The sequence below is a fragment of the Heloderma suspectum genome, chromosome 1 (genome assembly GCF_057233095.1).
Source record: "Heloderma suspectum isolate Gila_16-S chromosome 1, 16-S_ref, whole genome shotgun sequence".
NCBI lineage: Eukaryota > Metazoa > Chordata > Lepidosauria > Squamata > Helodermatidae > Heloderma > Heloderma suspectum.
In genome coordinates this window covers 218450081-218467958 of record NC_139458.1, presented here as the reverse complement: position 1 = coordinate 218467958, position 17878 = coordinate 218450081, and the positions used below count along the sequence as shown (strand labels likewise).

Below are 17878 nucleotides of genomic sequence, written 5' to 3'. Positions count from 1 at the left end.
CCCCAAATGGAGAAGGAGGAGGTGGCAGGCTGGCAGCAAAAGAGGGAGCTGGGTGGGTGGAACGGGAAAGACTTGACAGCTCAAACCCAAGTACAAGAGGGATGAATACACGCACGTAGCCTTAGGGTGCTTCCAGAAGACGTTTTTGATGTGCAACTGCCATGTCTCCTTCATGCAATTTTATGGGGGGTCCAGAGAATGTTGTAAGCGAAATGAATTCCCCCATTTTTCCCCGTTGCTTGTTCTGTCTTTTTTCTTACTGCAGAAAATCGGTTAAGGAAGGGGAAAAAAAATAAAAAAGCAATGTAGTCTCTTGTAGGTGTGGATAGAAAATGCCCCTCTTTTCTCCATTGTCTGCCAGTAGCATTTCCACGATCAGAACCATTTCATGTCCTACACTACAATTCTAATTGGTAACCATGTTTAGTGCAACTAACAAGCAGCAGAAATAAGGCTTGAGAGTTTTCTAGCCAATTGTGAAATTGACTAGACTAGAAGTTGGCCATTCTCAAGTTAAATTGATGGGTCTTACAGCCCAGTGCCTAACCATGTTTACTTAGAAGCGAGTTTATCTGCACAATGGGCACATTTTTAAAAAGTAATTTTTCACAATTGTGCTATGGTTAAATAGTGCAAGTAACAAGCAGGGAAAATCAAACCATCAAGCTTTCTAGTTTGGTTGTGAAACTGAGTAGATTGCATTGTGAAATTGAGTAGATTGGGTTGCTGGATTAGATCCAGTTATGAAGTTGACTAGAGATCAGGCATTTCCAGGTGAAATCGGCGGGATTTACAGCCTAGTCCCAAAAAATGTTTACTTGGAAGTGGGCTTAACTTGCAGTACTGTTGCCCTGTGCTATAAGCACTCTTTTTAAAAAACAACTTTAAAACTTCTTTTATAATTGTGCTGCTTCAGAAAATGTAAATATGCACAAAACAGGATGCCAATATAGCTCCGAGGAGCACCTGCTTCAAATTGTCAGAAGGGTGCATGAGGCAGTCAATGACGGGTTGGGAAAAAGGGAGGGGACAACACAGCTGACAGAACTATGTCATGCTCGCCAAGATGATGAAACAGCAAGATGCACACCCCCCAAACGGCTTGACTTACAAAATGTAGATGGTTGGTTGCAATTCTGCTTGTAGCTTGCAGTAGGAGATCAATGATTTCTAGCACTAAGAGCTTTCCATCTGGAAACATCCCTTGGTTTCTGTAAGGGAGATGAGGTTAAGCCAAAGTCTCTCTTCTTTTTTGGGGGGGAATATATTTTTATTTTATCTTTATAAATGAAATAAACAATACCAAAAATACCAACAACCTGATCAATACTACAGTTTCCCAGCAATACAATATTCTGATGAGGACACCACAATAACAAAAGAAAAGGGAAAAGAAAAGAAAAAAAAGGAAAAGAGAGGAGGAAAAGAAGTAAAGAAAAAGAAAAGAAGATTCTTTTCCCCTCCCTCCCCCTCTCCCTCTCCCTCCCCTTTAAAGAATTAAGTTTAAACTCCAATACCCCCCAGCCTCCGATGCCATTCTATTTTAAAAACTATATCTATAACCTTAACAATCTTACAGTTTAATAAACAACCTTACATTTCAATATCATATCATCAATCTTATATCAAAGAAACAGGTATACAGTTCATTCCCAGTAGTCTATATTATTAATAATAATAATAAATATAGTGTTATATAATAATAAAACTTAAAATAAACCTTCAACAATCAGTAATATATTTTATATATAAATGCATGTGCACAATTACCCTCAAACAATAAATTTAAATACAGCATACCATATCTATTTTGAAATAAAAATTGAAAAGCAAAAAAAGAAGAAAGATGAAAGAGAATAAACGAATATATGTATAATCAGATATCTTCTGACCTAGCCTGGATCATGTAGACTAAACACAAGCACTTAACAAAGCCTGTTTAAAGATTCCAGTTCATGGGGTTGTGACAGAAATCTCACGCATTTTTACGTTCAGCCATGCCTCCGCCATTTCATGATTTAGAAACTTCTTTATCTGACCTTCAGACACAATACAAAGTGTAGCAGGATATTTTAAGTAATATTGTAAGTTCATTGGTTTTGCCATATTTTTCGCTTTCATAAATTGCCTTCTATTATTCGCCACCTCTTTGATGTAATCTGGAAATAACATAACTTTATCTTGTTTCCAGGAAAGGCTTCTACCCTCTCTTGCCAAACGCAGGATATAATTCTTTGTGGAGACTTTTGCAAATTGGACTATGATCGTATAGTCAGTCCCTTTAGCATTTGGCACACGAAATGCCTGCTCAGTATCAAATAAATAATCAGATGGGATAGGGAGTATGTCATGCAAAAGTTTATCCACAAAAATAGGCAATTTTACATCATTAGACAGATTTTTAATCCCAATAATACGTACGTTGGATCTTTGCGTGAAGGCCTCCAGTTGAGAAATTCTGTCATAGACATTTTTAAAACGTACTTGTGTCGTAGTTTCATTCACAGCCATTCGGTCTTCTAGCTCGTTAATTTTTCTCTCCATTTTTTGCCATGATGCATTAATTAGATCCACAGCTCCTTGCAAGGCAGTGATGGAATTTAGGATTAAATCCAACCTTTTGGCTTGCTTCATAAATTGCAAAGATAAAGTCTTTATCGGAGTAAATAATTCCCCTATATCTTCTGTTTTCAAAACATTTGACACAGGGGGTATGGGGGTGTAGTCTCGTACTTCTCTTCTTGTCGGTGTAGTCATGTTTCTCTCAAACAGATCTCGCAGGTCCTCAGATGTTCTCAAATATTGTTAATATTTCTTAAATCATCCCTCAGGAGTTGTTGATATTTCTTAAAGCACATATTATTATGAAATACATCAGCCCTGTTTTCTCCTATAAAATAGGAGTTTTGGAACAGCTTTTTGTGTTGGTAAAGCTCTGGAGAGATAATCCTGGAATCCAGCCCCCCCACTATCTCGTGGGGGGTACTTTTTTCCAAGATGTTATCCAGAGCTGCCTTGCCTCCCGTTTTAATTCCAGGGGGGAGATGAAAAGGTTTTTCAACCTTTTAAAAAGCTGTTTGAGAAAGCTCCCACGGAGAACCTGTGGGATGCTCCCAGAGCGACATTGGTTCCAACCGGAAGTCTCCGAGGTTAAATCAAAGTCTTAATGAAAAAAGTGGGTGTGATGAAAGATTCGAAGGATGAGAGAGGTTGTATCACATTGGTCTTCTGGAAGGGAATTCCAGGCATGAGGAGGGCAGCAAGGGAGAAAGCGTAGGGATGTATGAGAAATTTGTTTCATTTGGTTTTTGATCAGGATTTACCCAGTTTGCACCTTCTGGACAGAACACGTATGGATGCAATCTGTGGTCAAGTCTGAACATTTCCGAGCTTGCAGTGTGTTTCGCGGACCCAAACAAATGTGTTTGACAGCATGCATGATTTTAAAAAATGCGCACAGTACACTTTAGTCAGTGGGAGAAGAATGCGTACATTTCAAAGATGCACATAATTGATCCATACATTTGGAAAAATACTCATGAAAATATGCATGGATTTTCATGCAAAAAAATCAGCAACAAAGCTCGAAATCTGATACAGACTCAAGTTGGAACGAGCTTTGATATGGAATTCAGAGAAACTTCGGTGAGCTTAAGTTTTTCTGATTCACCCGTCCCTCAGAAAGGATGGAGTAGTTTCAGAGCAGGAGATCTCTGGATGGCTGAAGACCTGCTTGTATCTCTAGAAGGCTATGACTTGGTTCATGCATAATGCTAACCCATGGGTTGTTGCTCTGCCCAGAGTTTATCTAGCAGACAATTAAACCAGCCGTGGTTTGTTTTTGCAATCCCTAGATTGTTTGTGTTCTTCCCTATATTCCAAATGCCTTTGCTGCTCTGTAGTACTGGCATGCAGAGTGGCTGTGGGGTTTTCCTTTTTGTTTTTTGCTATTCTCGCCCACTGCCTCTGTAGCCTGGTGAAACAACGGATGAACAACTCACAGTCTGGGTTCATATGTAATAAAAACTCATGGTTTGAACAACCCAGAGTTCACAGCCCAACAACAAAACATAGGTTCTCTTTCTGGGTTGTTCATGGTTAATGAACCATGGTTTGCTAGCACGTTCATACATCCCAACAACCCAGAATTCAACAGCCCATAGGTTGAATAGATCTGGTTTGCACATGCTAACTTATGGTTAATTTAATGGTTAAATAAACCATGGGCTAGTGTTATGTGTGAACTAGGTCTATCTCTGCTCTGACAAGAAGTAAAAAAAGAAAAAAAAAAGTGCTGAAAAGAGGGGTGGGGGCTTAGAATACAATCCTGTCTTGTCTCAGAAACAATTCTAGAAAGAACCAAAGGAAGTTTTCACTAAGTAAACTCCTGGAGGGTATTTGAGTTAGAGTGATTTATCATAGTACCTTTCTAAAAACCCATTTTTATGTGCCAAGTTTCTTTCTTTAATAATCACTGTACTGCTGCCACCTAGTTAGCTCAAAGATATCCTTGGCTGAACATGTTTAGTAAAAGCTGCTGTCTGTGAATGGTGCAGAGACAAGTGGAGGCTACAGAATAATAAAAACGTGGAACTATTGTCATAAATGCAAACAAAAGAAAAGCTTTGGAAACTACATAGTAGTATTTATTTTATTTTATTTTTAAAATTTATTTTATTGTGTGTGTGTGTGTGTGTGTGTGTGTATGTATGTAAATTATTTTTATATTATGTTACAATTTTGTATTTTTATGTTTTTTGATCTTTGTAAACCACCCAGAGAGCTTTGGCTATTGGGCAGTATAGAAATGTAATACATGAAATGAAATTTATATCCCACCTTTTTTCCTCTTGCAAGGAACCCAAGACTGTTTATATGATCCTCCTCCTCTCCATTTTATCCTTATGATACCCTTGTGAGGTAGGTTATGCTGAGAGTCAGTGGCTGGCCCAAAGTCACCCAGTGAGCTTCCATGGCCGAGTGGGGACTACAACCCAGATCTCCTGGCTCCCGGTCCAACACTCCAACCACTACACTACACCCTTATATCAACTTCATACCACCCCATAAATATAAAAACATGGGTGGAGTTGGTTTTGGATGCTAGGGAGTCCAGTTTTCTAGCCCAGGTGCACATAGAATCATAGAGTCATAGAATAGTAGGGTTGGAAGGGGCCTACAAGGCCATCGAGTCCAACCCCCTGCTCAGTGCAGGAATCCAAGTCAGAGCACCCCCGACAGATGGCTGTCCAGCCTTGTCTTGAATGCCTCCAGCGTGGGAGAGCCCACCACCTCCCTGGGGAACTGGTTCCATGGTCGTATTGCTCTCACAGTCAGGAGGTTTTTCCTGATGTTCAGCCGGAATCTGGCTTCCTGTTACTTGAGCCCATTCTTCCGTGTCCTGCACTCTTGGAGGATCGAGAAGAGATCCTGGCCTTCCTCTCTGTGACAACCTTTCAAGTACTTGAAGAGTGCTATCATATCTCCCCTCAGTCTTCTCTTCTCAAGGCTAAACATGCCCAGTTCTTTCAGTCTCTCTTCATAGGGCTTTGTTTCCAGTCCCCTGATCATCTTTGTTGCCCTCCTCTGAACCCTCTCCAGTTTGTCTGCATCCTTCTTAAAGTGTGGTGCACAGAACTGGACACAGTACTCCAGATGAGGCCTAATCAGTGCTGAGTAGAGGTGAACTAGGACTTCCCGGGATTTGGAAGCTGTGCTTCTATTAATGCAGCCCAAAATAGCATTTGCCTTTTTTGCAGCCACATCACATTGTTGGCTCATATTCCACTTGTGATCGACAACAATTCCAAGATCTTTCTCGCTTGTAGTGTTGCTGAGCCACGTATCCCCCATCTTGTAACTGTGCATTTGGTTTCTTTTTCCTAGGTGCAGAACTTGGCATTTATCCCTATTAAATGTCATTCTGTTGCTTTCTGTTGCTTTCTGCAGCGCTCTAGTCTATCCAGATCACTTTGAATTTTGTTTCTGTCTTCCAAAGTATTAGCTATCCCGCCCAATTTTCTGTCATCTGCAAATTTGATCTGCATTCCCTGCACCTCCTCCTCCAAGTCATTAATAAAAAATGTTGAAGAGCACTGGGCCCAGGACTGAGCCCTGCAGTACCCCACTCGTTACCTCTCCCCAGTTTGAGAAGGTCCCATTGATAAGCACTCTTTGAGTCCGATTCTGTAGCCAACTGTGGATCCACCAGATCGTTGTTTCATCTAGCCCACTTTGAGCTAGTTTGCTCATCAGGATATCATGGGGCACTTTGTCGAAAGCTTTGCTGAAGTCGAGGTATATGATGTCTACAGCATTCCCATGGTCCACAAGGGAGGTGACTTGATCAAAAAATGATATCAGATTTGTCTGGCAGGACTTGTTTTTGACAAATCCATGTTGGCTTCGAGTAATCACTGCGTTGTTTTCAAGGTGCTTCCAGATGGATTGCTTTAGAATCTGCTCCTGAATTTTCCTAGGGATTGATGTCAGACTGACTGGTCTGTAGTTCCCAGCTTCCTCCTTTCTTCCCTTTTTGAAGATAGGGACAACATTAGCCCTCCTCCAGACATCTGGCACTTTCCCCGTCCTCCATGATTTCTCAAAGAGAACAGACAGTGGTTCTGAGAGTTCTTCTGCCAGTTCCTTTATTACTCTAGGATGCAGTTCATCTGGCCCTGGAGATTTGAACTCATTCAAAGTAATGAGGTGTTCCTTGACGATATGCCTATCGATCTCAAGCTGCAATCCTGCCCCTTTAGCTTGTACTTCGCCTTTGCCAGGGGGGTCATAGATGCTCTTTTGGGAGAAGACTGAGCCAAAGTAGGAATTGAGCAGTTCTGCCTTTTCTTTGTCATCTTTTATCGTTTTGCCATCCTTATTTAATAGCTGAACCACAATTTCTTTCCTTTGCCTTTTACTATGCACGTAGCTGAAGAAAGCCTTTTTGTTGTTTTTAGCATCCCTCGCTAACCTCAGCTCATTCTCAGCTGTAGCCTTCCTGACGCCATCCCTGCAATTCTGTGCTACCTGCCTGTACTCTTCCTTTGTTACTTGGCCTTCTTTCCACTTCCTATATGTGTCCTTTTTTTGTTTTCAGGTCATCTCTAAGCTTTTTGTGAAGCCCCATTGGCTTCTTCTGTTGTCTTCCACCTTTTCTTCTTGTTGGAATTGTTCGTGATTGTGCCTTGAGAATTTCCTTTTTTAAAAGCTCCCACCCATCTTGGACTCCTTTTCTCATTAGCATCGCTTGCCATGGGACCTTACTGATCATTGTTCTGAGTTTATTAAAATCAGCATTCCTAAAATCCAGGGTACGTGTTTGACTACACTCAGCTTTTGCTTCCCTTAGAACCAAGAACTCAAGTACAACATGGTCGCTTTCCCCCAGAGTTCCTGTAACTGCTACTTTATCCACTAAGTCATCTCTGTTGGTTAGGATCAAGTCAAGGATCCTCTAGTTCCTTCCTCTACTTTCTGTAGGAGGACGTTATCTGCCACACAAGTCAGGAATTTCCTGGAGGGGCCATGTTTTGCAGAATTTGTCTCCCAACAAATATCGGGGAAATTGAAGTCCCCCATTACTACTACATCATGCTTCCTTAAAACATTGGCTATTTGCTTTTCAAAAGTTTCATCCTCGTCTTCTCCTTGGTTGGGTGGCTGGTAGTAGACTCCAACCACCAGGTTCCTTTTATTCTTTGCTCCATTTATTTTGATCCAGATGCTCTCGATGGGGCTACCAAGCTCATCCTCCTGTATTTCTGTGCAGAGATATGTATTTTTCACATACAGTGCAACCCCACCTCCCTTTCTGTTCCTCCTGTTCTTTTTGAACAAGTTATATCCTTCAATTGCTGTATTCCAGTCATGAGAGTCATCCCACCAAGTCTCAGTTACACCTATCAAGTCATAATTTCCCTCCTGTATTAAGAGTTCAAGTTCGTTCTGTTTGTTTCCCATACTCTGGGCATTAGTATATAGACATCGAAGACCATGTGCTTCATAGGCTGGCTTTCTTCCTACATGTGTCTGAAGACTATTATTGGGTGCTATCAGAGCTGTTCTCTCCGTTGCAGTGCATGCGCCTACGTCCATGGTTACCCCCAACATTACATCTCCCTTCCCCATAGGATTCAGTTTAAAGCCCTCCTGATGAAGTTCTTCATGCTGTGGCCAAACACATTCTTCCCATCCTTTGTGAGGTGCAACCCGTCCCTTGCCAACAGCCCATCTTCCAGGAAGTATAGCCCGTGGTCCCAGAATCCAAATCTCTCTCGTCGGCACCACCTTTGTAGCCAGTAATTCACCCAGAGTATTTTTCGTTCCCTTTCTATCCCTCTTCTAACTACTGGAAGGATGGATGAGAAAACAATCTGGGCCCCAAAGTTCTTGAGTTTCCTTCCCAAAGCTTCAAAGTCTGACGTGATTTCTTCGTAGCTCCGCTTGGCGGTATCAAATGTTCCCACATGGATGAGAAGAAAGGGATACCTGTCAGTGGGTTTTATGAGTACTGAGTGCGGGAGTACTCAGGCCACCCCCCCCCCCCGCAATTCAGTTGGAGCTCTCAGAAGCACCTGGTGAGCTCACAGCCACTCAGAAGGATAAAGGGCAGCCCCCTGGACTTCCTGCAGCCCACTTACCTCTTAGCCTCTGTCTCCTTTGTCTCCTTTGTCTCTTCAACCACTGCAACTCCCCTGGCCAACTCCTGTTTGCTCCCTCTGTTCGCTCGCTCTCTGGGAGCTTGCGTGCTTCTGTAGTCCCTGGACCAGCTGGAGCAGCTTGCTCTGCTCTGCTCTGCTGTGCTCTGCTCAGTTGGGAGGCGGGAAACGGAATATTTCGCATTTTTAGCTTGTTAAATTCTGTGAGACTACAATGGCTTAAATTGTTGGTTTATAACTATGAATTGGTCTGAGAAACAGAATCTAGATATTATACAGGAACAGACTCCTGGCAAATTTTTGAAAAATGAAAAGTAGCTGCAGGGACTGCCACACCGAGCAGAGGAATAGTGGGGCATTGCAGGGGCAGTGGGGTATAAATTAATCTTTCCTACTCCAGTAATTTTCCCAGTCAAAATTGCCCCACTCAAGCTGGTTTCTGCTTGTGGGAGAAAAAGATACAGTGCTAGTGTCTGAAGTAGAGTGGGAAGCCATTCCACATCTTTTCAGCTGACCTATAACCTTTCTGCTTCTTTTCAAGTGGACAAAATTGAGTCTGACCTAACCACCCCACTCTGAAGCCATTACACTTCCTTTTTTTCTCCCACTGGGACACATCTTCTCATCCTTAGGTGGAAAAGTAGCTGGGAAAGGCAATTTTAAATAAGAAATGGCCAGCAGGAGAAAGGCCCATAGAACCATAGAATCATAGTGTAGTAGGGTTGGAAGGAGCCTACAAGACCATCGAGTGCAATCCCCTGCTCAATGCAGGAATCCAAGTCAGAGCATCCCTGACAGATGGCTGTCCAGCCTCATCTTGAATGCCTCCAGTGTGGGAGAGCCCACTACCTCCCTAGGTAATTGGTTCCATTGTTGTATTGCTCTAATAGTCAGGAGGTTTTTCCTGATGTCCAGCCGGAATCTGGCTTCCGGTAACTTGAGCCCATTATTCCATATCCTGCATTCTGGGAGGATCGAGAAGAGATCCTGGCCTACCTCTCTGTGACAACCTTTCAAGTACGTGAAGAGCGCTATCATATCTCCCCTCAGTCTTCTCTTCTAAAGGTTAAACATGCCCAGTTCTTTCAGTCTGTCTTCATAGGACTTTGTTTCTAGTCCCCTGATTTATCTTTGTTACCCTCCTCTGAACCCTCTCCAGCTTGTCTACATCCTTCTTAAAGTGCGGTGCCCAGAACTGGACACAGTACTCCAGATGAGGCCTAACCAGTGCTGAGTAGAGTGGAACTAGTACATCACAGGATTTGGAAGCTATGCTTCTATTGAAGCAGTCCAAAATAGCGTTTGCCTTTTTTGCAGCCGCATCGCATTGTTAGCTCATATTCAGCTTGTGATTGACAACAATTCCAAGATCCTTCTCGCTTGTAGTGTTGTTGAGCCACTTATCCCCCATCTTGTAACTGTGCATTTGGTTTCTTTTTCCTAGGTGCAGAACTTGGCATTTATCCCTATTAAATGTCATTCTGTTATTTTCTGCCCAGCGCTCTGGTCTATCAAGATCCCTTTGAATTTTGTTTCTGTCTTCCAAAGTATTAGCTATCCCACCCCATTGTGTGTCATCTGCAAATCTGATAAGCATTCCCTGCACCTCCTCCTCCAAGTCATTCATAAAAATGTTGAAGAGCACTGGGCCCAGGACTGAGCCCTCCGGTACCCTGCTTGTCACCTCTCCTCAGTTTGAGAAGATCCCATTGATAAGCACTCTTTGAGTCCGATTCTGTAGCCAACTGTGGATCCACCAGATCATTGTTTCATCTAGCCCACTTTGAGCTAGTTTGCTCATCAGGATATCATGGGGCACTTTGTCGAAAGCTTTGCTGAAGTCAAGGTATATTATGTCCACAGCATTCCCACAGTGCACAAGGGGGGTTATATGATCAAACAATGAGATCAGTTTCGTCTGGCAGGATTTGATCTTGACAAATCCATGTTGGCTTCGAGTAATCACTGCGTTGTTTTCAAGGTGCTTACAGATGGATTGCTTTAGAATCTGCTTCAGAATTTTCCCAGGGATTGATGTCAGACTGATTGGTCTGTAGTTCCCAGAGTTCTCCTTTTAGCCCTTTTTGAAGATAGGGACAACATTAGCCCTCCTCCAGTCATCTGGCACGTCACCTGTCCTCCATGATTTCTCAAGGATAATAGACAGTGGTTCTGAGAGTTCTTCTGCCAGTTCCTTTATAACTCTAAGATGCAGTTCATCTGGCCCCGAAGATTTGAACTCATTCAAAGTAATTAGGTGTTCCTTGACCATATGTCTATTGATCTCAAGCTGCAATCCTGCCCCTTCAGCCTGTACTTTGCCTTTGCCAGGGGGCTCATAGACCTTCATTTGGGAGAAGACTGAGCCAAAGTAGGAATTGACTGAGCACTTCTGCCTTTTCTTTGTCATCTGTCATCATTTTGCCATCCTTATTTAATAGCTGAACCACCATTTCTTTCCCCTGTCTTTTACTATGCACATATTTGAAGAAAGCCTTTTTGTTGCTTTTAGCCACCCTCGCTAACCTCAGCTCGTTCTCAGCTTTAGCCCTTCCTGACACCATCCCTGCAATTCTGTGCTACTTGCCTGTACCCTTCCTTTGTAGCTTGTCCTTCCTTCCACTTCCTGTATGTGTCCTATTTTGTTTGCAGGTCATCTCTAAGCTTTTTGTGAAGCCACATTGGCTTCTTCTGTTGTCTTCCACCTTTTCTTCTTGTTGGAATCATTTGTAGTTGTGCCTTTCCCCTTCCTGTTGCTCTTCCACTCCTGTTTGAAGGAGCTGCTTTTCCTTCAAACTGCTTGTCATTGAAAAACCACAACCAGAAGGCTGTTTGCACATCCCTCATGTAATTACTAGTTTGGCCTTTAGACATAAACTTTGATTATTGTTCAAATCAATCCCTCACCCCTCCACCTTTCAGCTGTATACACGCAATGGTAGGGATGTACAAAAATTTAATTTGAATTTGCGAATAATCAGAACTTGCCTTATTCATAGCCCCGAATGTGAACAGGAATGGGAGCACTGTTTTTTTTTTAAAAAATGATTGCACATTCCTGAACTTTCAACCACATTTGAAAAATGCATATTTTAAAAATATCCACAGTTTAAAATGTGCATTTTTCAAAAGGTAAGCATTTTCATATTTTAGTCAATGGGGGAAAGTGTGGACTTTTAAAAAATGTGTACGGGAATATGAACTGTTCTGGGCAAACTGCACACATCCTCAACCATTTTCCCATCTTTAAAGCATCCTATCTCATAGGATTGTTGTGAGGACAATTATAACTAATGGAAAGAATTATGTGGGTTGGGGGGTTGGACTCAATGGTCTTAGAGGCCCCTTTCAACCCTACTATTCTATGATTCTGTGCTGCAAATTTGTGGAAAACCATTTGCCTTACTGTGAGGATATGAATGAGAGGTTTGAAGAGCACTAATTTGTCTTCAGAGAGCTGGTAGTTGCTTTGCTAAATTCCTTATATCAGTTTTGCCACACTTGTGTGAACACCCCCCCCCCCCCCGTGCTTGCCACATTGTAAAATGTGTTGTAAAAGCCAGTCTGGGGTGGGGTGAGGGTGTCAAGTAGCTGGCAGGCCACAATACGTGGCCAGTGGGCTGTGTTCAACTTGATGGGTTACATGTAGTGTAGGCCTATCTTGTATCCTCATGAAGTAACAGAACAACAACAAGTTGGAAATGGAGCAGGTGATTTCAGATGCCTATTTCAAATTCTCTTAGCAGTTACCTCCTCAAGAATGTTGGCTAATAAATGCTGGGTTTCTGGATAGGGAAAAAAAAAGTATCTAAGAAAGTATTGTCATGATAAAGGGGACTGTGGTATTAGAACTGTGCTGTTGTTTTTAACCCACAATTGGGAGAATAAACAGACAAATATATGGGAAAAGAGGAATGAATTAATTCTGTTTTCAGTGATAGCCTCTAGTTTGTTTCCATAGTCATTCTGTTCCTTGTTTTGTGCTTTATGTTTATCATGTTTGCAGCGTATAGAACAGATATATGATAGTGCATTTAATGCTGCCCTAAGTCGTTTTCAGACATTCTGTCTATGTAGAGACGGATGCACTTGGGCAAGGGAGCAGAACTGTGGTGGCAGCCCCCCTCCCCTGCGTGCATGCGCGCGTGCGCGCACCCCCCCCTTCCAGGCAATAGTCAGAACAGACTCTAAGCAGGGACAACACTGCACCTATGTAGGTTTGTCCACACATGACATAGGGGACTGTTCTGACAGTCTGTGGCAGGGGTGAGGAGCCTCTTTCAGCCAGAGAGCTGAATTCTGTTTTGGAGATGCTTTCAGGGGAGATGCCAGGGGAAGGGAGCATGGCCATCTGAGGAACCCAGGAGGGCTAGCTTGAGACCCCAGGAGGGCCAGATTTAGCCCCCAGGCCTGAGGTGCCCGACCCCCTGGCCTATGGGTTGTAAGTGTGGCATGCCATCATGATGCTGCCCACATGTGCGTTCAGTCTCTACGTGCAGATTAAATGTCTGCAAAGGGTTTCCTTTTAGGGCCTCTAAATGTAAATGTTGTGCTTACGATTAGTGGTGCTCGGACTGTGGAGTGGCCCCCTTGCCATGTAGTGGAATGCCTGAAGGGATACGGGCAAGTTCCAAGGAAGGATATTACCTTGAGGCAGGCGGAGCCTCATGAGGATCTGTTTACTTGACACCTTTTGCTTCAGAAGACTGCAGGATAGAGGAACACCGTATGCATGCTCTGAGTGGCATTGCTAAGAAGTGATCCCTAGTGTGAGGACGGCTGTTAGAAATATACAAGTGCCCCGATTTTCATCTGTGTAATGTTGGAGGGTAGGTTGTTTTCCTTTCCCAGAAATATGTTTCTTGAGGCCAATAAGGAGAAATGGATATGTAATTCCAAGGGCTAGTGTATACAAAGGGGATCTATGCATATGCGGTTTAATGTCTGCATGGTCTCTTTGCATGTTAAACTGTACACATCTAGAGCTCTCTCCAAGCAGTTGGGAACCTTTCCAAGTTCCCAGTCACGCAGAGAGAACATGTCTACAGTTGTACATCCATAGACTCCATGCAGGCATTTGACAGAATGTACATAGGCAGAGGTGGAGCCTGGCACTGTGATCCTGTCCCCACAGCCCACCCCATGCATTCACTCTCCCTGGATAGGTCACGAGAACATGAAAGTTCACCATTTTACTGTGAGAAGAAAAGGTTACATCAGCCTTCCCCAACCTGGTGTCCTCCGGGTATCTTGGACTGCAACTCCCAGCATTCCTGACAATTGCCAACACTGGTTGGGCCTAGTAGGAGTTGCAGGGTTACACATATACAATCTTGTTCTCTTTGCTTTCTCTCCCCCTCTGTTTCAGCCCCTCCCCCACCCCAGCCATGCCTTAGTTGGATTGCTTTATCTAGGCTTTAGATTTTCCATCTTTCCAGAACATTTGGAAATATTCTAGGGTTCTAGGGTTGTCACCTTTCCAGAACATTTGCTAGGATCTAGGGTTGTCATCTCCCTCTCCTGCCTCCTTCATAGGAGAGAGGGATCATACAACTACGTTTGAGCCATGTTATGTGTTGGGAGAGGTGGAACCATTTTAGAAACAAGTAACAGAAAGCAGCCTGCAGTCTAATATGGAAGGCCCTTTGTTTTATATTAAGCAAAAATGTATTTTATTGGTTTTGTCTCAGATAATAAGGCTAGCAGTATTTTAAGAAGACCGAGTTGTGCGGTTAGTATGTGCACTACTTAACCTTTGTTTGATTCATGAGCAGAATTAATAAATTGGAAATGATTTTCCAAAAGGCATACAAGTAATTTTCCAGAAGATCAAGAAGATACTTTGTTTACATAGTGACTTGCAGAGACTTTTTCACGTATCCATAGCTTTCATCCTGTTTAACATTCCTCAATCTTCTTTCCCCAACCCCTGCTATGAGGGACAGTGTAGTTGTTTTCTCATTCCCCACTACTTCCTTTGGGCTTTCTTTCAGATGCAAGGCGCTAATGCATCAGCCCAATGAGGTTACCAGTCAAAGGTGGAGAGCATCATTGAATTACTCTCAAAACTTCCTAGTGCTTTTACAGGCACTCACTGACTACATATAGTTTGCAAACATCACAATGTTGACCATTTTATTTATTACATTTCTCTTGGAAGTGTAGGTAGCTCTATCTGATTTGGCTTTTTGGTTTTATGTAGTACCTACTATGGAAGATTGTAAGGAGCAAGAACCTGGGATGGACAACAATGTTACTCTGGTGCCTTTTGAAAGACCTGCTGTTATAGAGAAGCTGACGAGCAACATGGGAAAGCGTAAAAGCTCCACCCCACAGAAGTTTGTGGGTAAGCTTAAGATGAGCACTTTTGTTGTTTGTAGAAAAAGGGGTAGCTTATTGTTAAATCCTAAACTCTTAAATGTTCTCATGTAGGATTGGCACTTCCAGAACGGGATATACCGGGGAGAAAAAGTTGAGGTAAAACAAGGAGGTCTAGAAAAGTGCATGGGCATAACGCATGTACTGTTCAGTATGATCTACAGTGCAGTATCCAGTACCTAATGAAAGCTAAAGGTTAATTTTTTTAATACAAAGATAAGATTTTAGCCCTCACGATTAAAGATGAGTGAAGAAATTTGTTCATTTTGTATTAGCAGTTCTTTTTTTCTTAACCTGTAGTCCATATTTAACAGTGTTTCTCTAGCCTTTGTTATGTGGTAAAACACTGTTTAAAATAGATACACACTGTTAAAAGAACATCGTTTCTTTAGTTCTGCCTGAACTATGTTGGAATTTTCTAAGTGCAGAATGATGTTTTCTCATATTTTCCCAGAGCTGTCAGTGGTATCAAATGGGCTGGTCAGTACCGTGTGTGTGTGTGTGTGTGTGTGTGTGTGTGTGTGTGTGTGTGTGTTGATAGTGGTTTCTTTTACTAAAAGATCAGGGGGGTGGGGTGAGTGTGTGAGTGCAAGGGCTGGGAATAAGATGTGACTGGGCATTCTATATTTCCGTATGATAGGATATAAGATTTGGGGGAATTAGAAAAATACCCAACTAGATGGACTGAATGCACTATGTCAGGGGTAGGCAACCCAGTGCCCTCTAGTATTTTGGACTACAACTCTCACTGTACCTGACCATTGGTCATGCTGTCTGGGGTTGATGGAAGTTGTAGTCCAAAATATCTGGGAGGCACCAGGTTGTTGGGAGTTTGTGGAAGGCTGGTGGTAGTGGGGCACTAAATCTCTAAAGTTTTGTTTAGGGGGAAATAGTTAAGGGGGAATTAACTGTTGGGTCAATCACCCACTTAAAATAATTGCATGAAGCTGAATTACATGTCCTGAACAGAGATACACTTAAGAAATTCACAGTCACAATTCTCTAAAGGTATGGTTTCAGGAAAGACAAGGGCAGTTGTGTGGAACAGCTTTAAGTACACTTTGAAACCCCAATGAAATCAGGGAGAATATGGGGTGGGGGGAGTTGCAGGAGCATGTCTAATTCTGGACTACTACAGTTTCACAGATTTTTGCAAAGGTCTGCACAGCCTTTCCATTACCTCGGGGAGCATCTGTAAAATGGCTTATTGGGCTCTGGGCCTTCCATAGCAATCCCTCCAAAGCCAACCCACCCCCCACAGGACCCTGGGCAGGCCTCAGGTGATTTAGAATTCCTGGCAGATCACAACCAATCATTTTAATCCTCGGAAGACGTGAAATGATACCTCATCCCTTTTTTACGTATGGGGCAACAAAGCTGAGAGATAGGTCATTTCCAGACAGAGGGCTGTGCCTCCTACTGCTACTAATCAAAACACGTTGCACAGTTATTCGGTCTTTTCCTCCTCAGTGGATTTGTGGAAATAAACAAGATGGAAGAAATGGTGGCAAAACACAGGAGGGTTGCAAGTGGAAGATAACATCATCTGAACCCCCATAAAATTCTGTGGATGAGTCAGGGCAATGACATGGTAAATACCTTGTCTGAAAGCACCCCGTGGCTCTAATCACACTGGTCTCGCCTACGGAGTGTATATGGCTTAGGTAGAAATTGAATTCAGATTGGCCGGCCAGCCCCAAGCTCTGGCATAGTGACAGCTAGGAGCCTGGGTCGTTCTAGTTGGTAGGTTGACCTTTGCTCTCAGGTGAAACTACAGGTGAGCTGAGCAATCTCAATGCTACAGTTGAAATGTAAGAAGAAAAGAAGGAAAGCGTCACGCTCTCAGTGCAGGGAAAAGCTCAAACAGACTAAGCTGGTGTTCAGTATACAGTTCTCAGAAATCTGAGTGAAGGAAATGTCTGTTCACCTATCATCATAATGCAAGTTATCCTAAAATCTGTACTGTGTGTGTGTGTGTGTGTGTGTGTGAATAAATTTCTTCTGATGCTGTATTTAAAAGTAGCCACAGTTCTACCAATGTGTGTCTTTTCACTAATACAATATTTACATCTTTTTCCATTGAAGAAAGGGGGGCGGTATTCATTTAGATGTAAGTGGAGTTAAAAACTATATAAACATAGATAATTTTGGAAACTCTTCTATGGTAGCATTTCAGCAGCTCCTCCATGCCAGTATGTTTGTGCCCCAAGGACCGGTGGTGTAATTTTAGAGTCTGGACACCCTCTTTAGATGATAATGTGTGTTGCTTCAGTTCCTTCAAAATGTGGAAAGCCAGCCCTTCTTTGTTCGGGGGCCTTCCTGTCCATTCTGCTGAGTGGGGCCCTGGACCTCTGCAAAGGACACTTGTGAATATTCCTCTTACTGAAAGGCATCACTGTGACTGTTATGGGTAACATCAGCTCAGTCAAAAGGCGATGAGGAGAAGGACAGTGTTTCCCAGATGACATCACATGATGTGGAAAATTAGATTTCAATGTAGATAAGATATTCCAGGTCTAATGGCAGTACAGAATACAAAAGAATAACGTTTTCACCATAGCTAAAGTTCCTCAGCTAAGCAACATCTCTGTCTTTTGAAGACTTGCAAAGAAAATGCTCATCAAACTGATGAAATATATATATATACTTCATCATCTGTGCACACTGTATGTGTGTGTGTGTGTGTGTGTGTATATTTTCAAGGATGTTGTGTTTGTAGTTATTAATTTCTTAATGCATCATCTTCTACATTATACTAGCCTCTTCAATAGATGAGTATCCAAAATGGTATCCAGCCATTTTGGGAAATACAGTAGATTCTTAGCCATGTTACAATCTGA

The 17878-nt window shown here is 42.6% G+C and overlaps 1 protein-coding gene across 9 annotated transcripts in view; it reads left to right on the top strand.

Annotated features, from left to right (window-relative positions):
- The window catches only part of IKZF2 (IKAROS family zinc finger 2), a 154842-nt gene that overhangs the window by 134466 nt on the left and 2498 nt on the right, over nucleotides 1–17878 (top strand). For 5 of the 9 annotated variants that reach the window (XM_084830079.1, XM_084830051.1, XM_084830072.1 and 2 more), the window contains exon 7: nucleotides 14863–15006. The exons of the other annotated variants lie outside the window; for them this stretch is intronic. In XM_084830079.1, the coding sequence (XP_084686205.1) occupies nucleotides 14863–15006 (144 nt within the window). The remainder of the gene's footprint in view (nucleotides 1–14862; nucleotides 15007–17878) is intronic. 9 annotated transcript variants of the gene reach the window in all.